Source organism: Gorilla gorilla, chromosome 2, assembly GCF_029281585.2.
Source record: "Gorilla gorilla gorilla isolate KB3781 chromosome 2, NHGRI_mGorGor1-v2.1_pri, whole genome shotgun sequence".
NCBI classification, from domain to species: domain Eukaryota; kingdom Metazoa; phylum Chordata; class Mammalia; order Primates; family Hominidae; genus Gorilla; species Gorilla gorilla.
This window is the reverse complement of record NC_086017.1, coordinates 194178639-194202328: the sequence shown is the minus strand read 5'-3', so window position 1 is coordinate 194202328 and position 23690 is coordinate 194178639. Positions and strand designations below refer to the sequence as shown.

General features: G+C 42.4%; 1 protein-coding gene across 11 annotated transcripts in view; it reads left to right on the top strand.

Annotated features, from left to right (window-relative positions):
* Positions 1-415: 415 nt before the first annotated feature.
* MCCC1 (methylcrotonyl-CoA carboxylase subunit 1) overlaps positions 416-23690 on the top strand; it is a 102052-nt gene continuing 78777 nt past the window's right edge. For 2 of the 11 annotated variants that reach the window (XR_010133017.1, XM_055381948.2), the window contains exons 1-4: positions 450-678; positions 5328-5374; positions 7393-7529; positions 13142-13237. Coding sequence is in view for 10 of the 11 variants with exons in the window: in XM_055381948.2 (XP_055237923.2) it covers positions 590-678; positions 5328-5374; positions 7393-7529; positions 13142-13237 (369 nt within the window). In the remaining variant the exon portion in view is untranslated. Of the gene's footprint in view, positions 679-3043; positions 3149-5327; positions 5375-7392; positions 7530-13141; positions 13238-23690 lie in introns of those variants that run through there. The other 9 variants (XM_019024419.4, XM_019024421.4, XM_055381952.2 and 6 more) reach the window with 9 other exon arrangements.

The following is a 23690-nucleotide window of genomic DNA, read 5'->3' as shown; positions in this document are numbered from 1 at the left end:
CATCTACATGTAGTGTTTACAGTTTCTTTATTCTCTAGATGTTCCTCAGTTTGCTCTTTGACTTCCTCTTTTTCCCAATAGTCAGTTAGAATACCTGTTTTAAGCTCAGGTGGTTTAAAGATTTTCACTTTAGCTTATTTATTTTTTCATCCCTGAGAGCACTAGAGAATTGTGTATCCTGCTGTCCATCCGCATTTGGCTTCTTCCCCAGGGTTCTTCTCCCAGAAGGTGACGAGAGCGAAGGAACCCCACGGGCTGCAGGAAGAAACAGTGACAGGCAACCAAGAGGCGGAGGATGGAGAAAACCCTTGCCTTAGTCGGCGCAGGCCCCAGGGGGCGCAGAAACAAAGGCCACACCCCCACGAGCACGTGGCCAGACTGCCCAATCGTCGCTACTGAAGCCGGGCTCTGGTCTTTGATTGGTGTTCGTGGAGACGCCCTCACATTCTTGGATCAGCCCAAAAGTAGGCTCAGGCTCCGACGGTGGCCGCCGGGGATCACAAGGCTTCGCAGTGGAGGAACGGGTTTGGCGTGTGGGACGCAGCTGCCTCTGTACTGGGGAGTCGCGGAGTGGCCGGGCTCCAGGGACATGGCGGCGGCCTCTGCGGTGTCGGTGCTGCTGGTGGCGGCGGAGAGGAACCGGTGGCATCGTCTCCCGAGCCTGCTCCTACCGCCGAGGTGGGTGGAGGGGCCATGGCTCAGTGGGCAGAGGCGGGAGCGAGGGGTGCACGGACCCGCGTGAGCGCTGGGAGGTGCGGCGGAACCCAGGGTCGGGGTGGGGAGGACGGTAGGAAAACCCCAGCCACTTTCGGAGGGGTTCTGCTGGCAGTCACGGCGTCGGGAGGAAGACATCCCCACCAGCCCTTCCCTTTCTCCCCGCTTCCGCACATCCACGTTTCAGCGCGCCTTTGGCTTCTGTTTTTCCATTTCTGAGGACTGGGCCCGCCATCCTCCAGGCTCCCCTCGCCGTCGCTGCAGCTCGTAGCCGTTTACATCGGGCTTTCGCAGCACCCCTTAGGTGGGAGCGTTGTTATAATCCGGTTCCGAGGAAGCCCAAAGGGATCAACGACTTGCTCAGCGAAACACAGCTAGTAAGAAATGGGGCCAGGATGCCCTCAAAGCCATTTTTCAGTTCAGCTGTGCCCCATCAGGTGTCCAGGTCAGAGAAAGACTCCTGGAGTTCCTTCTCATTGTTAGAAGAGTGAAGTTGTCAAGAAGAGCAAATGTACCTTCCACCACAGAGCTGGGAAATTATTTTGTCAAAAACTCTTGTACCCAAGTTTGAACAACGCTATCAGATGACTCAGTGTAGCTCACCTGACTCCAGCTCTGTTTCAAATTTTGAGCTCTAAGCTTTGGTGGCAATAACTCTGGCAGTGAAAAAACCCTCAGGCTTGTAGATAGCTTTGCTTCTTTGTCTTCTTTTGCTTCATCGTTATCATCCTTCATCATTCTGGAAAGATTGACAGTTTAGTGTTCAAGGGCACAGACTCTGCAGTCAAGGCTGGGGTCTTAGCTTACTTAGCTACTCACTAGGTGTGTGACTTTGGGTAAGTTACTTAATATTTCTTCTTTAATTTCCTCACCTTGGAGATGATACGAGTACCTTGGGTTGTGAAAATTAAATGAATTAATTCATGGAATGAGGTTTAAGCACAATCTGGTACGTAAGATCAGTCTATAAATGCAAACTCAACCATTTATATGAACGTTTGCTTGCTTTTATTTTCCAGAAATATTGTAGATGCCCTTTTTAGTTACTTAATTGTAGGAGTGCCCCAGAGAAACGTAAGAAAGTTGTTGAAAGTTGGCGGGGCGCGGTAGCTCACGACTGTAATCGCAGCACTTTGGGAGGCCGAGGCGGGCAGATCACGAGGTCAGGAGATCGAGACCAACCTGGATAACACGGTGAAACCCCGTCTGTACTAAAAAATACAAAAAATTTAGCCGGGCGTGGTGGCACGCGCCTATAGTCCCGCCTGTTAGTCCCAGCTACTCGGGAGGCTGAGGCAGGAGAATGGCGTGAACCCAGGAGGCGGAGCTTGCAGTGAGCTAAGATCACGCCACTGCACTCCAGCCTGGGCGACAGAGTGAGACTCCGTCTCAAATAAAAAAAAAAAAAAAGTTGGTGTAAGTAATGTTAATGTTCTTCTTGTTCTTCTGGTTTTTCTTTTCTTAGGCCTCCAGGGCTCTTCAGGATAGTACCATAGACCCATTTCCTGTCTTCCCTTTCAAAGCTTAGCTATTGTCTAAAGAACTGTCCTCAAGTATGTCACTCTGGAGAGTGTTAGAGTTGTTAATGGCTTATAGAAGTAAAACTCTTTGCCAGGAGACTTGGTTCATGCCTGTATTTTCAGCAGTTTCTCAGCACTGTGGGATCCAAGGTGGGAGGATTGCTTGAGTTCAAGAGTTCAAGACCAGCCTGGGCAACACAGTGAGGCTTCATCTCTACAAAACATTAAAAAATTAGCCAGGCATAGTGGCACACATTTGTAGTCACAGCTACTTGGGAGGATGAGGAGGGCGAGGACGGCCTGAGTCCAGGGGTTCCAGGCCGTAGTGAGCCATGATCACACCACTGTACTCCATCCTGGGTGACATCCCATCTCAAATAAAACAAAAACATCTTAACAGTACAGATAGTTTACATTATTTTTATGTTATGAATCTTTAGTAGCTCAGAGAAAATAATCTCTGGTGGCAGAATTATAGACATGACAATAAGCTGATATAGAGCTACCTTGAATCAGGGAAGCAGCTTCGTAATCTTGTTTAAGCCATTGCTTTTAAGTTGCAGCTTAGATAATTGTGAAAAATGGAATAGATGATCAGAACATTGTTGGGATAGTGGATTACAGTTAAGTGGGATCTCTCTCTCTCTTTCTCCCTCTTTTTCCCTCTTTCCCTTCTTCTGTCTTCACTAGAAGATTGCAGAAGAAAGCTTTAGGTCAACAGTAGCCTTGAAACCGAATCAGTCTTAAGCTAGCTTTACCAACAAGCAACCATTTAATAGATACATCTCCCCAGAATAGGCCTTGAAACTTATCAGAAGCCTATCTGAAGAATGTGAAGGGAAGACGATGCTATGAGCTAGAAAATACCTCATAAAGATCAGGAAAGATGATCCCCCTCCTTCAGGATCAAGAAGGTAAGGTCATCTGAAATGGAAAGGTGTGGGAAAGCAGCAGCCTCGTGAGGAAGCTAGCTCACGGAACTCTCCTGCCAAAGCTGTGGGTCTTCCCAGCAGCTCCTCATGGATGGCAGCATCTGAGGGTGCATTGTAGGGCAATGAGTGTATAGACGCATATAGATGTGTAGATGTCTACTGCATCTCCGCTCCAGTGAAATACTAGTCCTGCTCAACTACATAGTCATATACATAGTATGTATATACTACTGCCTAGTTACATAGTTTCTAATGCACACACTGTGCTTTTAGCTTGTGCTTTGTGAATAATCTAAAATGGTTAGTTAGTCCTTTATAACCACATCTTCCAGGTATAGACAAAAAGATAGGTGGAATTGCTTCTGTAATTTGTTTGTTTCCCTGCCTATGCTATTTATTTATTTATTTATTTATTTTTTTATTTATTTTTTTGAGATGGAGTCTCAGTCTGTCACCCAGGCTGGAGTGTAGTGGCACGATCTTGGCTCACTGCAACCTCCACCTCCCAAGTTCAAGTGATACTCCTGCCTCAGCCTCCCAAGTAGCAGAGATTACAGATGCGCACCACCACACCTGGCTAATTTTTGTATTGTTAGTAGAGATGGGGTTTCACCATGTTGGCCAGGCTGGTCTCGAACTCCTGACCTCAGGTGATCCCCCCGCCTCAGCCTCCCAAATTGCTAGGATTACAGGCGTGGGCCACCGCACCCAGCCCACTTATCCTCTTTAGCTGAAACTTAATAGACGTTATACTTTTTTGTTTCTAAAGTGAATCTGGCCTGTTTTCTGTCAGCTCTTGGTTACTTTATTTTATAAACAGGTATCATGAAACTTAAAAATTGTTGAGACTTCTACCTCATTAAAATACCTCAAGTCATTTTGTCTCCCCGTTTCTCCATTTTTTTTAATACAAGGACTTGGAATAGAATTGTGTAGTACTTTTAAATCTGAGAGGTACCTTCAAGATCACCTCTTATAGTCTCATCTCGTGTGTGAGAACACTGAAGCCCAAGCTATTAAATCTTGCATCCTCAACTGGGATGATACCACCGCTAAAGGGTGGAAATTGATTCTTAGGAGAGCCAGGAAATCTTAGATTTTGTCAAGGTTTACGGCTTTCCAAAGCTCAACCTTACCCCACCCTTCCTACAAGGAATAAAATCTTTTAAAAGTTTTCTCATTAGGAGGGTAATAATGAAAAAAAAGTTGGAGAAACACATGTAAAGTGACTCGACCCTGGGCAAGCTGGTCATTGGAGGGACTCGGATGAGAATGCAGCTTTTCTGGTCACACAGCCAACATTCTTTCTGTTGCCCCTGTTTAACGTCCGTTTATTTCTCTGGTCTTACTTTTTAAACATGTCTCATGTTTAAACTTGATTGGTATTTTTCAAACTGTAGATTGACCAGCATATTTTAATAAAATAGGATACAACTGAAAGAGCCAAAAGAGTTTTGTTTTTTTTGTTTTTTGTTTTTTTTTTTGAGATGGAGTCTCGCTCTGTCACCCAGGCTGGAGTGCAGTGGCCCAGTCTCGGCTCACTGCAAGCTCCGCCTCCTGGGTTCACGCCGTTCTCCTGCCTCAGCCTCCCGAGTAGCTGGGACTACAGGTGCCCGCCATGACACCCGGCTTATTTTTTGTGTTTTCAGTAGAGACAGGGTTTCACCGTGTTAGCCAGGATGGCCTCGATCTCCTGACCTCATGATCTGCTTGCCTCGGCTTCCCAAAGTGCTGGGATTACAGGTGTGAGCCACCGTGCCTGGCCAAGGCAGAATGAGTCATTTTTAACAAAACATCTGTTTTCATTAAGTGTGTGTCCTGGGTAGTTTGTATTATGAGTTGTAGCCAAAAAGGTTTCGAAAAAGCTAAACTAGATGATGTTGGTATACCTTGGTTGTTTAATCATCTCTGACTGTGGTCTTATGCCAGCCTCAGGAACAAGCAGGCTAGGTGACTCATTCAAGGACAGGTAGTACGAGGGAAAACAGCCAGACCTCTAACTCTTGAGTTCTAGATTAGTTTTCTACCCACTAAGAAAGCCTTACTAAAGCACTGTTAGTTGGCTTAAGGTTTCATGTTTTAAGAAACTGAAATTCTTTTGAAAGAACAATTGTGTTGCCTATTCTGTTTAATTGTAATTCCTTTTGGATTTATGTTATAGGACATGGGTGTGGAGGCAAAGAACCATGAAGTACACAACAACCACAGGTACTGACAGGCTTTGTTGTTCTATTTGATTTTGCTTCAGACTGGAAGTGTTTAAGAAAGGGAAATGTTTAATCCCTTAATATATGCATAATAGAATTAGTTATCATAAATTTTGGATTTTCATGATAATTTTCTAGGAAGTGTTAAGTCATGGTTTTCACCTCTTTTGTATCAAATCTCTCTTGCTGTTAAGTCTAAAATACAGAGGGCAGCCGGGCGCAGTGGCTCATGCCTGTATCCCAGCACTTTGGGAGGCTGAGGTGGGTGGATCACCTGAGGTCAGGAGTTCGAGACCAGCCTGGACAACATGGCAAAACCCTGTGTCTACTAAAAAATACAAAAATTAGCTGGGCGTGGTGGCGGGTGCCTGTAATCCCAGATGCTTGGGAGGCTGAGGCAGGAGAATTGCTTGAACCCAGGAGGCGCAGGTTGCAGTGAGCCAAGATCTCGCCACTGCACTCCAGCCTGGGTGACAGAGCAAGACTTCGTCTCAAAAAAAAAAATAAATAAAATAAAAAAATAAATAAATAAAATACAGAGGGCAATAATGGAGAACATTTTATATTCGTTTGTTCTTTCTGTCCATTTGACCCTCTTAGTGTACTGGATTGGAAAAATCATAACTACGATGGGCTAAAGCAGTTCTTTGAAAAAGCTATTTTAAGTAGCAAAACCTTTTTTTCCAAATAAAATTTAACATGGAATTCCCAACTATGAAACATATAAAAGTGTAATAAAGTATAACTTCTAGCTGATTGGATATAGCCCTCTACCTACCGTGCTCTCCTTCCCCTGCCCACACTCTTACATACGTCATCCATCGGCCCCTGTGACAACTCTTGGGCTCTATAGAGCCCCATGGAAAAACACTTTTAAATTAGGTGCAACCTTTTTTTTTTTTAAAAGGAGAAATAACTTTATTATGTTGAGCCTATGGATTCTATTGAAGAAATAACTTTATTATGAACTGTCAAAGAACATTTATCTCACGTGTGATATTAGAAGTACATTTTATATATGCAGTAGCTTGTCATTATGGTGCCATGCCAGTAGACTGGTACAAGAGTCACTTGTGTTGCAAGAGAACCACACACACCTATGTATATAGGGATAGAGGCAGAGGAGCAGAGTGACTGAAAGCTTAAATTCTGGAGTGACGCAGATCTAGGTTGAAGTCCCGGATTGTTTCTTTAGCTGTGTAATTTTGGGAAAATAATAGCTCTTTCAGCATTAGTTTCTTCATCTTTAAAATTGAGATAACAATGATAGTATCTATTTCATTAGGATTATTGTGAAAATTTAAGTCGACGTTGAATCTTTAGCACAGGACCTGAGGCACAGAAAGTGCTTATTAAAGATTAGTTAGTATTGGCCGGGTGTGGTGGCTCACACCTGTAATCCCAGCACTTCGGGAGGCCAAGGCAGGTGGGTCACCTGAGGTCGGGAGTTCGAGACCAGCCTGGCCAATGTGGTGAAACCCCGTCTCTACTAAAAATACAAAAATTAGCCAGGCGTGGTGGCGGGCACCTGTAATTTCAGCTACTCAGGAGGCTGAAGCAGGAGAATTGCTTGACCCTGGGAGGTAGAGGTTGCAGTGAGCTGAGATCACACCATTGCACTCCAACCTGGGGGACAAGAGCGAAACACTGTCTCAAAAATAAATAAATAAGTAAATAAATAAATAAATAAAAGAGTAGTTATTAATGATGATAATTTAACACTATTATAATTTGATCCTTGGCATAACAAAGCATCTTTTAATTTTATTTTATGTTGCTTTGTATTTTAAGTTTAAAAAGCTGAGTAATTTATGTTAATGAGTATCTTGAATTTAAGTGAAAAGAAGTGCACTGTCTAATATTAGTTAAAGTGGTCATTTTGGGCTCAGTTATGCTAGTTTTACCAAAAAGCTTGAACTTATCAGTCGAGTCCTTATCAGCCAGTTAAGATCGTATTCTCATTCTCATTCTTTGCTCTCCAGTAACATTTCTGTGTGATTTTCATGGTGTTTTAAACAGGAAGAAACATTACCAAGGTCCTCATTGCAAACAGAGGAGAAATTGCCTGCAGGGTGATGCGCACAGCCAAAAAACTGGGTGTACAGACTGTGGCGGTTTATAGTGAGGCTGACAGAAATTCCATGCATGTAGATATGGTATGTGTTAAAAATTGGAAGCCACGTCTTACGTTTATTCGTTTACTGTGTCAGTATTTTAGTTCTTTATGATGACAGTTGATATTTGCTAGTGTTATCAGGGTTGAAGCAGGTAAGTTCAAACTGCTCACTGCTAATTCTTGGGAACATTTTTCAGATACAACATCAGTTGAACTAAGCGGTGTGCTTAGTAGAACAGTTGATTTACAGGCAAGGTCTTTATCTCCTTGAGGATTGGTTAAAACGGTTCACAGAATGTTGCTGATCCACTGACTACACTTTGAGTAGCTCATGTCCAGATTCCATATATACGAGGAGAAAGATCCAGGCTCTATTCTTTTTTTTTGAGATTGAGTCTTGCTCTGTTGCCTAGGCTGGAGAGCAGTGGCACAATCCCGACTCACTGCAAGCTCTGCTTCTCAGGTTCAAGCGATTCTCCTGCCTCGATTCTCCTGCCTCGACGTCTAGAGTAGCTGGAACTATAGGTGCCCTCCATCACAACCGGCTAATTTTTTGTATTTTTAGTAGAGACAGGTTTTCACCGTGTTAGCCAGGATGGTCTCAATCTGCTGACCTCGTGATCCGCCCACCTTGGCCTCCCAAAGTGCTAAACAGGCGTGAGCCACCGTGCCTAGCCAATCCAGGCTCTATTCTTAGCACCTGCTACTTACTGGCTGAGTGATCTTAGCCAAGTCACTTCATGTTTCTGAGCCTTGCTTCATCTGTAAAATTATAACTAATAAGACCCAACTCCCTGAAGTTTGTGAATGTTACGAGTGAGTTATTACTAGTTTTTTTTGTTTTGTTTTGTTTTGTTTTTGTTTTTGACAAGAGTCTCACTGTGTTGCCCAGGCTGGAGTGTAGTGGCGTGTTCTTGGCTCACTGCAACCTCCACCTTCCAGGTTCAAGTGATTCTCATGCCTCAGCCTCCTGAGTAGCTGGATTACAGACACACACCACCACGCCCGGCTAGTTTTTTGTATTTTTAGTAGAGACAGGATTTCACCATGTTGGCCAAAATGGTCTCGAACTCCTGGCCTCAAGTGATCCACCCACCTTGGCCTCCCAAAGTGCTGGGATTACAGGCGTGAGGCACTGCGCCCAGCCTATCACTAGCTTTTATCCACCAGAAATAACTCCAAGCATAGGTGACTCCAACTGTTGGACTTCATTATGCCTGCAGTAAGACTCCAAGCACTAGCATCAATTCATGATGAGCAGCCTCACCTGGGCTTTTATCACTCTACAGCAGGCCCTTGTGGCTCTCTAGCCACTGTTTTTCTCACTCTGTGCAATGAGTATTTCAAACTTGTTTCGCTTCATTCCAACCTCCAATTCTCCCTCTACCCACCTTTTTGCAGCAGGATGATCTTGATTTCACAGAGAAAATAAAATTGAGGTTTCTGCCACAGAATCTGCTGACTTAGTTATGTCTGCATCCATCTTTCCCATCGAAGGTCAGTGCTCTGGATCCCTTCTCTTCTTGTCTTTTTAAGAATTTTCCCGGCTGGGCGCGGTGGCTCACACCTGTAATTCCAGCACTTTGGGAAGCCGAGGCAGATGAATCACCTGAGGTCAGGGTTCGAGACCAGCCTGACCAACATGGAGAAATCCCGTCTCTATTAAAAATACAAAATTAGCCGGGCGTGGTTGCAGGCGCCTGTAATCCCAGCTACTCGGGAGGCTGAGGCAGGAGAATCGCTTGAACCCGGGAGGCGGAGGTTGCAGTGAGCTGAGATCGTGCCATTGCACTCCAGGCTGGGCAACAAGAGCAAAACTCCCATCTCAAAGAAAAAAAAAAAAAAAGAATTTTCCCAAAATAAGAGAGTAAATTTTAAATGTCTTACCATGAAAAACTATTAGGTAAGTGAGATGATGCCTAGGTTAATTGGCTTGATTCAATCATTCCACATTGTGTGCATGTGGCAAAACATCACATTGTACCCCATAAATGCATACAATTATGATTTGTCAGTTAACAGTATTAATAAAACATAAAGCAAAATGAGACATTCCTGTGTCAAAAAGAAAAGGATCTTCTATTTTTCAATAATGTGTCTTCAACCACTCTCTACTAGACTGATACTATCCATGTCCCTAAATCCAGTGGAGTCTCCAGGGCTGAGCTGACTTGACCCCTCAGCAGCATTTAGCATCCTAGTACACTGCTCCCTTCTTTTAGAAATAAATTCTTCTCATGGCATTCTCAACCTCTTGCCTTCTTGTCTTCTCTCAGTGTCCTTTATCTGGACCCTAGCCATCTACCAGACCCTACCCATCTACCAGACCCTTATGTTGAAGTTTCTTGGGACTTGGTCCTTGGCCCTCTTTTCTCAGTGTGCACTCTCATTCTGGATCATTTTATATACTCCTATAGCTTTGAGAAAAACTCCCAAATTTCTATTTTTAGTCCAGACTTTCTTTTGAGCATGATACGTGGATATCCAACTGCCCATTCAACATCTCCACTTCGATATTGTCACAGGTACCAAACTAGTGTGACTGAAATTGAACTCATGACCTTTCACCTATACTGAACCTGCATTTCTTACAGAATTCCCTAACCCCGTAGAGGACAACACCATTGCTAATAAAAACAATAATGTCAGAGATCTAGAAGTCTTTGAGCATTTTTCTCTCTTCTTTCCTACTCTAGATCCTTCCCCCCTCATCTAGTAAATGACCAAGTACTGTTAATTGTATTTCCCAAACATTTCTTTCCACTTCTTTCCACCCCCTCCCACCTATAACTTAACTCAAAGCCACAATCACCTTTTTTTTTGAGCCAGGGTCTCACTCTGTCAGCTAGGCTGGAGTGCAGTGGCACAGTCACAGCTCACTGCAGCCTCAACCCCCCAGGCTCAAGCAATCCTCCTACCTCAGCCTCCTGAGTAGCTGGGACTACAGGCACTTGCTACCATAGCCGGCTAATTTTTAAAATTTTTTGTAGAGATGATGTCTCACTATGTTGTCCCAAAGTGCTGGGATTATAGGGATTATAGGCATAAGCCACCATGCCCAGCCCCACTATCACCTCTTGCTTGACCAAATGCTGCAGCCTCCTAAGTAGCCTCTCCACCTCCACTCTTAACTGTCCCCCACCCCCAGCCAACAATTTTCTGCTTTTCAGCCAGACTGAGAGTATAAAATAAAAATGTACTTAAGTTACTCCTCTTCTTAAATGCTTTAAACCTTTATAGGGTGCACCAGCTTATCAGTAATGTAAAAGGTGGATAATATTCAGTGTTGATGAGGGTGGTTAGAAACTGGTATGTTGATGGAAATATATATTGGTAAAACCATTTCAAGGCTGATTAACCAGGAGCTATTAAACTATGCATATCCTTCAACCCAACCCTGCAAACATTCCTGTAGGTTTCTGTCCCACAGACATGCTCACATATATTGTGCTAAGAGAAGTGTGTACAGGAATGTCTGCTTTAGCCTTGCCTGCATCCAGTTTTTTGCCGTTATAACCTAAGTGCGCATTAAGAGATACATGATTAAATGAACTATGATACCACCATACTATGGAATAGTTTGCAAATGTTATACAAAATGAGGTATAGACATGTGTACTAGCAAGAAAAAGAGTTCCCAAGACATACCGTTAATGGAAAAAGCAGTTGCAGAAGATAATTACATAGTATGATCCTATTTATGTAAAAACAAGAACTAAAACTGCATGTGTTTATATAAACATATATGACTAGTTAGGAATATGGATATGGAACAGTATGTCCCAGGTTTATTATAGTGGATGTTCTATCTGGAAGGAGACTGCAATGGGGGGAGTACCAAAGGGCTACTTTGCATTTGTATTATAATTCACTTTCTTTAGAATGAGAATAGATTTTTGTTTTGTGGAGTTAAAAGTAAAAAACAGACTGGGCACCATGGCTCATGCCTGTAATCCCAGCACTTTGAGAGGCCCAGGCAGGCAGATCACCTGAGGTCACGAATTTGAGATTAGCTTGGCCAACATGGTGAGGCCCTGTCTCTACTACAAATACAAAAATTAGCTGGGTGTGATTGTGTGCACCTGTAATCCCAGCTACTCGGGAGGCTGAGGTAGGAGAATCGCTTGAACCGGGGAGGCAGAGGTTGCAGTGAGCCGAGATCGCGCCACTACACTCCAGCCTGGGCGACAGAGCAAGACTTACCTCAAAAAAAAAAAAAAAAACACAAAACAACAACAACAACAACAAAACATTTAAAATGGTCTCTTTGTGTGTTCCCTTAGGAGAAAGCCCAAAGCTTTTTAACCTCTCACAGGCCCTTTGAAATCTGTGCCCAGCTTTCTGTCCAGCATCTTCTCTGGCCCCTGGACCCCTTGCTCATTGTGTTCCAGCCACACAAGCCTTCTTCGGTCACTCAACTGGACCAGTTTTCCTCCCACCTTTATGTAGGTTGTTTTCTGTGCCTGAGAGCCTCACCCTCAGCTCCATTCCTGTTCTCAGCTCCACATTCTTGATCTGTTTGCCAGGCAAAGTCTTGATTATCCTTTTTTTTTTTTTTTTTTTTTTGAGAAGGAGTCTCGCCCTGTCGCCCAAGCTGGAGTTCAGTGGCGCAATCTCGGCTCACTACAAGCTCCGCCTCCCCGGTTCATGCCATTCTCCTGCCTCAGCCTCCCGAGTAGCTGGGACTATGGGTGCTGACCACCACGCCCAGCTAATTTTTTTTTGTATTTTTAGTAGAAATGGGGTTTCACTGTGTTAGCCAGGACGGTCTCAATCTCCTGACTTCATGATCCGCCCGCCTTGGCCTCCCAAAGTGCTAGGATTACAGGCGTGAGCCACCATGCCCGGCCAGTCTTGATCATCCTTGAGGAGCCTCCCCTGACTTCTCTCCTAGGCATTTCCTGATCACCTTCAGACCAGATCAGGCCTTCCTCCTACAGCATTTATGCCCTTGGTTTTTCCTCCATGACGTTCATCACAGTTGTCATTAAGTGTGTGAATGTATTTTTAATGTCTGTCTCTCCCCCTAGACAGGGACATTTGTCTTGTTCACTATGGTACAGGCAGCTCCCACCTCAAAGTGTGGCACGTAGTAGGCCTTTAGTAAGTCTTGGAATGAATGAATGATGTGCTCTAAATGGTCTACTTCAAGGGATGCTATGATTTTGTGAAAGCTTTAAGGAATAATATAAAATAATTCACAAATGTATGAAAGCATTATACTCTGATAATTATATAAACTTTAATCAACTTTGTAAGCTTTTTTCTTTGTGTACATCTGTCACATATTTTGTTTCTATTATCAAATATAAATTTTTGGCCTTGAATACATTTAAGGTTATTATTGTTTTAGTAATAATATCATGACTAATGTCTGTTGCTTTCTATCCTGAGACACTTTAGTTTCACACCAGTGTGTGGCTTATGCATGAAAACCAAGTTTTGTTACCCTCTTCATGCAAAAGATTCTAAGACTGGCTTATTTTTATAGCGTAGACATACGTTGGTACTTCAGTTTTTCAATTCTTGCACTGTTCTTGAGGGAGTGGCATTTTTATTTACAATAATAAAATGGCCCTGAAGCAGTTCTGTGTAGTGTATGAGTATGTACTAGCCACAAAGTCTTTTAAGCATGTGATGTTTCTTAAACAGGCAGATGAAGCATATTCCATCGGCCCCGCTCCCTCCCAGCAGAGCTACCTATCTATGGAGAAAATCATTCAAGTGGCCAAGACCTCTGCTGCACAGGTGAGGGTTGTGAAGAGATTTGCAGTGCAAAAGGAATACGTTTTGTGCAACTGATGCAAAGTTACTTATAGAAATTTTCTATTTTTAGCCTTTCCCAAGATCTTTACATTTGATTATTGGATTATCATTGTAAACTAGGCATGTCCCATCTCATTTCTCAGCCAGTCTGCCTTTTTACTGGATCCTGTGTACTTTAGATCCTTTGGGAAATAGGTGGAAAGAGGGTCTAAATTACAAGTTAAAATTAGGAGAGAATTCAGCTCTTCTATCCTCAAAACTACAAGCTCAAATCCTTTGGGAGAAATAGGTAGGTAGGGCTCTAAATTACAAGGTAAAATATAAGCAAGAAATAAATATATTTCCACCCCAACTTCCCAGTCTCATTCTAGGGCCACGTAGGGAACTTAAGGAAGACGATTCAGGTAAATGGAATTGCCAAGACTCTGAGATGAAAACAAGCTTGGTGTTCAAGGGAGAAGAATGTTCAGTGTGGTTGGAGTGAAGGCAGTAAGGGGCTGTGTCATTCAGGTATAGTCAGTAAAACCAAAATTCCATTTGACGTTTCAGCAGAAGGAACTTAGTTTAGGAATTAGTTCCACCAGTGTTAGAGAGCTGAAGGCGGGGTGGGGATGTTGAAATTACCCTTTAATAATAACAGAAATTGAAAACCACCCTTTGGGCTGAAGGAGAGACTGGGGAAGGGACTTTCTGCAGCTGTTCTCAGATCTGTGGAGGGGCCCTGCCTGGCTGCCGGGGGCTTAATGAGGCTGGTTCTTGGAGTTCCAAAAGAACCTGAAGACTGGAACCAATGACCGCTTCCCGGTGGTGAGGAGAAGGAAAGCTTCCTTGTTCAAGTTTCCCTACAGTGACCCCTACTGGTGAAACCTAACAGGAAGCCCACTGGCAAACAGGCAGAGCCCCTTCACAAGGCACCACGTAGAAGGCTGGGTTTGCAGCTGGGAGAACCAACTTACAGGAAGAAAGTGGTAGGAGACGATGGAGCAGAGAGAGGTAGGGGTAGCATCATTTAGAACATTCTTTTCTTTTTTTTTTTTTTTTAAAGACAGGGTCTTTGCTCTGTTGCCCAGGCTGCAGTGCAGTGGCACAATCATGGCTCGCTGCAGCTTCCAACACCCAGGCTCAAGTGATCCTCCCACTTCAGCCTCCCAGGTAGCTGGGACCACAGGCGCATGCCACCACACCTGGCTAATTTTTTATTTTTTGTAGGGATGGGCTTTCTCCATGTTGCCCAGGCTGGTGTTGAACTCCTAGGCTCAAGCAATCTGCCTGCCTCAGCTCCCAAAGTGAGAACATTATAGGTCTTGATAAGGAGTTTGTATTTCATTCTGAGTAGCCATTGGGAGGTTTTTTAAAGCTGGGGAGTAAAGCCATCTGCTTTACTTTTTAATAAAATCGCTGTGGCTTCTGGGTGGGGAAATGGATGATTGAAGTGGGGGCAAAGGTATTGAAAGAAGGCAAAACAATTAAAAGTAAATTGCCGTAGTGTTGCCCATCACCCTCACCTGAATTCCTGCTCCTTAGAAATTCTTCGTTGTCTCCTCTAGCACATTGATCATTCCGCATTTGATTTCTTGTTCTAGTCATATTTATACTTAATTAGTGCTTTGTTTAACAAGTTTAATGTAGATGTTGGCTCCTCCATAATTCCTTTGTGCTTTCCTAAGGGAAGAACTCATATCTGACACCGTTTTTTTTTTTTTAAGCATACCTCCTAGCAACCCAGTGAGCTTGTACATAGTCCTCAATTTGTTTTTATTTTTGTTTTTTGAGACAGGGGTTCGCTTATCATCCAGGCTGGAGTGCAGCATTGAGGGTTCAAGCAATCCTCCCACCTCAGCCTCCCAAGTAGCTAGAGCTACAGGCTTGCATCACCATGCCCAGCTGATTTTTAAAATTTTTGTAGAGATGGAGCCTCCCTGTGTTGCCCAGGCTGGTCTCAAACTCCTGGCCTCAAGTGATCCTCCCACCTCAGCCTCCCAAAGTGTTGGGATTAAAAGTGTAATCCACTGCGCCCAGCCAAGTCCTTAACTAAATTAGTGAATATGTATAGTTGTTTTGTATTGATGTGTCTCTTCTTTAGAGTAGAGTTCTTAAACTGAATAGGTATTAATTTATACAAATGCACATTTAAAATATGCTTGTTTATGAAGCTTTTTTGGTTACAGCTTGAAGTAAAAGGTCCTTAGGAGGGAAAGGAGATGATAATAGTACATGGAGATATACATATGTATCTCACATGTCCTTAGGAGTTCAGGCCCTTTAACATGAATATCAGTTTATGTATTTATCATGTATTTAAGCATAAATGCCATGGTAGTATTACCTTCATCTTATGGGCATAACATCTAATGCACAGAAGGTTGCATGATGTTATTCCAAATCATCTAAATCTTGCTACTCAAAGTGTGGTCCATGGACAGCAGGTTTGACATTATGAGCTCATTAGAAATTCAGACTTTTAAGCTGGACACAGTGGCTCACATGTGTAATCGCAGCTACTCAGAAGGCTGAGGCAGGGGGATTGCTTGAATCCAGGAGTTTGAGGCCAGCCTGTAGAAGATAGCAAGACCCCATCTCTAAATAAAAAACAATAACAGCCTTTAAGTCCTACCCTAAACCCGCTGTAATTTGCATTTATGCAAAATTTGCATTTTTATCAAGATCCCCCAGTGATCTGAAATCAAAACTTGTCTAATCATTGAAAGAGAAAGGATTAAACAAGAGTATTCTGACTCCCAGCCCCATTCCCTATTCATTGGACCAGACTGAGCAGTAGAACTTTCTTGCCCTGCATTTTGGAAAAAGGGAAGGTGTTGTTTAATTAGAAATTTTTATTAATTAAAAATTACTTCTTGTAGGCCAATGAGCTTCCTTTTTATTTTATTATTGCTTTCTTTTCTAAGCTGCCTCCTCAAGAGTTGAAAATCCACTTTCTTTTTAATGACCATTTTTCTGAGACCATTTTTTAGTTTAAATAAGAACCTTCTAGCAAATGTATGATATGCTAATTCCAGGGACTTTATCAAGCTTGTACCTATTTAGAATAGTATCATGTTAGTTGCTATAACACAATGAGAAAGGAATAATACTTATTTTGAAGTATATTTCAAAGAATGTTTGAAAAGAATAAAATACTTTCAGACAGTATTTTTAAAAGAATAAAATATTTTCAAAAAATATTCATTTTGCCTGGATATTGAAGATTTGGGGTGGCTTGCAAAAATTAGTGGTGAAAATAAAGGATAAAAGAGCAAAAGTCAAGTAACATGAGTGAATGAACATTGGAATTAAATCAGAAAATTTAGCCTAAGTAAAGCTGTTTAGCTCTTTGGGGCAGACCTGATCAGAAAGGAAATTTGGTGGGTTATAATTTACAAAGTTCTCCTCTAATAAAAAGATACTTGCCGATTAGGAGAGCAAACCTTCCTTTAATGTTGACTTTAAAGAAGAAACTTATTGGCCATCTAGTAAAGGACATTGAATAACACTTGTATAGTGATTTGAAACAAGTTTTCTAAAAGTCTAGAATTGTTCTTAATGTGGCCATTTTGACATACTTTTATAGAAATTAAAGTAAAATTTACAAGTGAGCTAAATTTCTGGTGATGTCTGGTGATATGGCTATATTGAGAAACTCAAGAAGATGTAAATATTTTTTAGGCTAGCTTTTTTTTTAAGACGTTGTCTCACTCTGTCTCCCAGGCTGGAGTGCAGTGGTATGATCATGGCTCACTGCAGCCTTGAACTCATGGACTCAAGTGATCCTGCCACCTCAGCCTCCCAAGTAGCTGTGATGGGACTGTAGGCACACGTCACTATGCCCAGCTAATTTTTTGTTTGTTTGTTTGTTTTTGAAACAAAGTCTCACTATGTTTCCCAGGCTGGTCTCAAACTCCTGGGCTCAAGTGATCCTTCTCTCTTGGCCTGCCCACGTGTTGGCGTTACCGATGTGAGCCACCGCCCTGGCCACACTCGTTCTCTCGATTGCCAGTTGTCTTCAGTCTTCTCTGGTTGGGAAAGAGGTTGTAGTTAACCCTGTCTGCAGATTAGAACCACCTGAGCTTTTAAAGAGACTGTTGTACTGCCTTGCGGAAGAGGCCTAACTGCAAGGGAGCATAAAGCAGTCTCTGGAATGCTTGTGAAGTTTTGATTCTTGAGCCAAGCACTGGCTGCACAGGTATATTCAGTTTAAGTAAACGATGGACTTAAGAGCTGTACACTTAGGGCAAATGTGCTTTTCTATATGCGTATTATACTTTAGTCCCCTCAGTTATCTGAAGTTGCTCCTGAGCATGAATGTTTTATAAAAGTGCTCCATTTTTTTTTTCATGTGCTACCAAGAGTTAGGAACTTTATTACAGGTACTTGAAAATCACTGACAAGTAACTTAAATGCATATAGCAAGTCCTTTACTAAATACAGGTACTCTGTGGTTGACCAAAAGGAAACCCATATGTTTTAAGTATCACAGACGAAGGTAGGAAATTCTTGGTGTCAGGTCCCAGGGTCTGTCCAGCCCATGCTGATGTCTGAGGAGAGTGGGTGGATGAGCAGAAAGAACACTTGGGGGGCCATAGACAGGTGAATATGGTTTTCTTCAGCAGCAGCTCTTATTAGCAGCTTAGTTACACTAGCTCTCTCATACTGTTCACCTTTATCTTAGCTGTCTGCTCTGGCTCTGTGGTTCCTGCCACTCCCATGCCCGCAGCTGCACAGCTGGCTCTCCCTTGCCTTCAGGGTCAGCAGCTTAACTCTTTCTCTCTCTGGGCATGAGCAAGCCAAGCTGTGTCCTGGCTCCCACCTGTCCGGCTACAAGATGGACAACTTTGGCACTCTCTCTGGGCGCCAGTGCTCCCACCATGTCAAGCCATGTTGAGCCGAGCTGAGCCCCAAGAGCCCCTGAACAGCATTAGCAGGGCAATTATACCTTTTACAGACAATAGTGGCATATGAGCTTACACAAACAGGTTATATAACAAGTGCAGTATGTGCCTGTGCCCTAAATTTGCTGAGTCATGCAGGTCTGGATGTCCACCTCAGCCTATTCCTTGACCAAAGCACATCCATGTACCTTACACTTGGTAATAAGAATTTAAAGACCATGACTTGTCCGCTTCACCATGGAAAGGACACTTCTCATTTTTGCTTGAAGGCAGAGCCAGTTTTTTGTCAAACTCTGCTTGAGGGTAGAACCAACAGCTTTGCTTGTGTGTGTCTTCTTGAACAAGTTACAGAGCAAAGTAAATAGAAACTAAAAGGTTGGAAGAAATTATTTTGGCAGAGATTTAAGGAGGACAAGAGATACTAGTTTTCTGTGTTTGCTAATAAAGGCATGTTAGTACCGTGCAATGAACAATCTCAAGAGGTTTGCAATCCTATGACCCACCAGGGTGAAGTGGCAGCTCAATACATGCCTGAAGCAAGGGAATTAGCCCGCTGGTAATAGTAGTGGTGCTGTTGTTTTCCCTTTTAATCCATTCAAATGCTCAAGAACATCATGGTTTGGGTATATTAAATTGTTCTTCCTAAGAGAAATTAGTTAAACTTCTTAAGGCTGTTCCCAGAGTGTACGACTGAATTTTATTTTCACAAGGAGATGGCTCCTTTTGTTTTTAGTTACTGATATGGTTTCATGGTGTCCATACCCACATCTTATCTTGAATTGCAACTCCTACAATTCCTACGTATTATGGGAGGAACCCAGTAGGAGGTGATTAAATTATGGGGATGGGTCTTTACTGCGCTGTTCTCATGATAGTGAATGAGTCTCATGAGGTCTGATGGTTTTAAGAAACAGGAGTTTCCCTGCTCAAGCTCTCTCTTTGCCTGCCGCCATCCATGTAAGTTGTGACTTGCTCCTCCTTGCCTTTCCACCATGATTGTGAGGCCTATCCAGCCACTAAACCTCTTTCTTTTGTAAATTGCCCAGTGTCAGGTATGTCTTTATCAGCAGCATGAAAACAGACTAATACAGAAAATTGGTTCCAGTAGAGTAGGGTGCTGTGAAAAGATACTTAAAAATGTGGAAGTGACTTTGGAACTCGGTAACAGGCAGAGGTTGGAACAGTTTGGAGGGCTCAGAAGAAGACAGGAAAATGTGGGAAAGTTTGGAACTTCCTAGAGACTTGCTGAATGGCTTTGCCCAAAATGCTGATAGTAATGTGGACAGTGAAGTCCAGGCTGAGGTGGTCTCAGATGGAGATGAGAAACTTGTTGGGAACTGGAGCAAAGGTGACTCTTGTTATGTTTTAGCAAAGACTGGCAGCATTTTATTCCTGCTGTAGAGATTTGTGGACCTTCAAACTTGAGAGAGATGATTTAGGGTATCTGGCGGAAGAAATTTCTAGGCAGAAAAGCATTCAAGAGACGACTTGGGTGCTATTAAAGGGATTCAGTTTATAAGGGAAGCAGAGCATAAAAGTTCAGAAAATGTGCAGCCTGACAATGTGGTAGAAAAGAAAATCCCATTTTCTGAGGAGAAATTCAAGCTGGCTGCAGAAATTTACATAAGTAACAAGGAGCCAAACGTTAATCCCCAAGACAATGGGGAAAATGTCTCCAGGGCATGTCAGAGGTCTTCATGGCAGCCCCTCCCATCACAGGCCCAGAGGCCCAGGAGGGAAAAAATGGTTTTGTGGGCCGGGCCAGGCCAGACTGCTGTGTGCAGTCTAGGGATTTGGTCCCCTCAGTCCCAGCTGCTCCAGCTGTGACTAAAAGGGGCCAAGGTACTACTTGGGCTGTTGCTTCAGAGGGTGGAAGCCCCAAGCCTTGGCAGCTTCCATGTGGTGTGAAGCCTCTGGGAGCACAAAAGTCAAAAACTGAGGTTTGGGAACCTCCGCCTAGATTTCAGAGGATGTATAGAAACGCCTGGATGCCAGGCAGAAGTTTGCTGCAGGGGTGGAACCCTCATGGAGAACCTCTGCTAGGGCAGTGCAGAAGGGAAATGTGGGGTCAGAGCCCCCACACAGAGTCCCTATTGGGGTACTGCCTAGTGGAGCTGTGAGAAGAGGTCCACTGTCTTCCAGACCCCAGAATGGTAGATCCACCGACAGCTTGCACCATGTACCTGGAAAAGCCACAGACACTCAACACCAGCCTGTGAAAGCTGCCAGGAGAGGGGCTATACCCTGAAAAGCCACAAGGTTGGAGCTGCCCAAGACTATGGGAACCCACCTCTTGCATCCATGTGATCCAGATGTGAGACGTGGAGTCAAAGGAGATCATTTTGGAGCTTTAAGATTTGACTGCCCTGCTGGATTTCAGACTTGCATGGAGCCTGTAGCCCTTTTATTTTGGCCAATATCTCCCATTTGGAGGCTGTATTTAACCAATGCCTATACCCCCATTGTATCCAGGAAGTAACTAGCTTGCTTTTGATTTTACAGGCTTATAGGCGGAAGGGACTTGCCTTGTCTCAGACGAGACGTTGGACTGTGGACTTTTGAGTTAATGCTAAAATAAGTTAAGACTTTGAGGGACTGTTGGGAAGGCATGATTGGTTTCAAAATGTGAGGACATGAGATTTAGGAGGGACGAGGAGCGGAATGATATGGTTTGGCTCTGTGTCCCCACCCAAATCTCATCTTCAGTTGTAACTCTCACAATTCTCATGTATCGTGGGAGGAACCCAGTGGGAGGTGATTGAATTATGGGGGCAGGTCTTTCCTGTGCTGTTCTCATGGTCATGAATGAGTCTCACGAGAGCTGATGGTTTTAAAAATGGGTGTTTCCCTGCACAACCTCTCTCTTTGCCTGCCGCCATCCATGTAAGACATGAATTCCTCCTCCCTGACTTCTGCCATGATTGCGAGGCCTCCCCAGCCATGTGGAACTGTGAGTCCAATAAACTTCTTTCTTTTGTAAATTGCCCAGTCTGGGATATGTCTTTATCAGCAGTGTGAAAACAGACTAATACAGTTATGAAAGAAGAGCATTTATCTAGTACACCAAAAAGTTCCATCAAATTCAGTATCTGTTAAAAAGAAAGGAGACTAGTAACAAACACTCCGGAAATGAAATTAAGGAAACAGTTATATTCACAATAGCAATCAAATACTTAGGAATAAAGTTAGCAAAAGCAGTTCAAGACATATTTACTGAAAACTATAAAACATTGCTGAGAGTTACTAAAGAAGTTCTAAATAAACAGATATTTCATCAGAACACTCAATATTATTAAGGTGGCATTATATATTTAATGCAGTCTTTATAAAAATCCCAGCAGGCTTTAAAAAAAATAGAAATTGATAAGCTAATCCTAAAATAGCCAAAAAGCCTAATATATACCTAAAACAATTTTTGAAAAGCTTATGTAACTAATTTGTAGGATTTAGACTCTGTTTCAAAACTCACTATGCCAGGTGCAGTGGCTCACACCTGTAATCCCCAGCATTTTGGGAGACCAAGGTGGGCAGATCACTTGAGGTCAGGAGTTCAAGACCAGCCTGGCCAACATGGTGAAACCCTGTCTCTACTAAAAATACAAAAATTAGCCAGGCATGGTGACAGGTGCCTGTAATCCCAGCTGCTCAGGAGGCTGAGGCAAGAGAATCGCTGGAACCCAGGAAGTGGAGGTTGCAGTGAGCCAAGATCATGCCATTGCACTCCAGCCTGGGAGACACTGCGAGGCTCTGTCTCAAAATATATATATAAAGCTACAATAACCAAAACAGTGTGGTATTGGTATAAGGATAAAAACATAGGTCAGTAGAACAGGATAGAAAATCCAAAAATAAACTCACATATGTAGTCAATTGATTTTTGAATAAAGGTGCTAAAGTAATTCAATAGAGGAAAGGAGAGTTTTTTCAACAAATAGTGCTGGAGTAATTTGACATCTCTTTGTAAAAAGATGAACCTGAAGTCTAGATCCTAGACTCTTACCTCACACCTTAAACAAAAAAAATTAACTTACAATATATCATAGACCTAAATGTAAGAGCTAAAACTATAAAACTTCTAGAAGAAAACATAGGAGAAAATCTTCGAGACCTTGGATTAGGCAAAGATTTCTTAGACATAATACTATAAGAAAGGTTCATGAAAAAAAATGATAAAATTGACTTCAAAGCTTGAAACTGTTGCTAGGAAACCCAATTTTTTTAAAAAATGAGCAAAATATTTGAATAGATCCTTCACCAAAGAAGGTATACAAATGACCAGAAAGCCCATTAAAAGATGTTCAACATATTAGCTGTTAGGGAAATACAAATCAAAACCTTGGTGAGATACCACTTCATACTCACTAGGATGCTATAATCAAAAAGAGATGATAACAAGTATTGGTGAGGACTTAGAGAAATTGGAACCCTTCTATGTTACTGATGGGAATGTAAACTGGAGCAGCCACTTTGGAAAACAGTTTTGCAGTTTCTCAAAACGTTAAACATAGAGTTACTTTATGAACTAGTAACTCTACTTCTTCAGTATATACCCAAAAGAAATGAAAACACATCCGCACAGAAATTTATACCTGAATGTTCATAGCAGCATTATTTATAGTAGCCAAAAAAGTAGGAACAATGCAAATGTCTATCAACTGATGAGTGGATAGATAAAATGCAGTATAGCCATACAATGGAGTATTATTTTACCATCAAAAAGGAATGAAGTACTGATTTGTGTTAAACAAAAAATGGATGAACCTTGAAAATATTACGTTCAGTGACAGAGCCAGTCACAAAAGACTGCATGTATTATATGATTCCATTTATATGAAATGTTCATATAGGTAAATCTATAGAGACAGTAGATTCACAGTTGCCTAGGGCTGGGGGTTTATGGGGAGTGAGGAATGGCTAAGAGGCACAGGATTTCTTTTGCAGTGTTAAAAACTTACATTATTAGATCTTAGTATTTTAGATTATAGTGATAATTGTGCAACTCTGAGTATACTAAAAATCATTGGGTTGGCCGAGTTTATGGTATATGAATTATATCTCAACAACTATGTTTAAAAAGTGCAGTAACACTGCACCCACTAGATTGGCCAAAATCAGAAAGACTGATAGTACAACATGTGGGCAGGGATATGGATACACACTTTAAAGCATCATAAATTGCTGGTAGAAATGCAAAATAAAATCATCGCTTTAGAAAAGTTAAATGTATTCTTACCATATTAGGACCAAACAATTGCACTCCTGGGTATTTACCCAAGAGAAATGAAAAATATGTTCACACAGACTTGTCTGTCAATGTTTATAACACCATTATTCATAATAACCACAAACTGGAAAATAATTCAAATGAATGGGTAAACAAAATGTGGTATATCCATATAACAGAATCCATATTATAAAAAGAAATGAGCTACTGGCACACTCCACAACATGAATAAACCTTGAAAAATTATGTGAAGTTAAAGAAGCCAGACACATAATACTATGTACTGTATGATTCTGTTTATATGAATGTTTTTAAAGGCAAAACT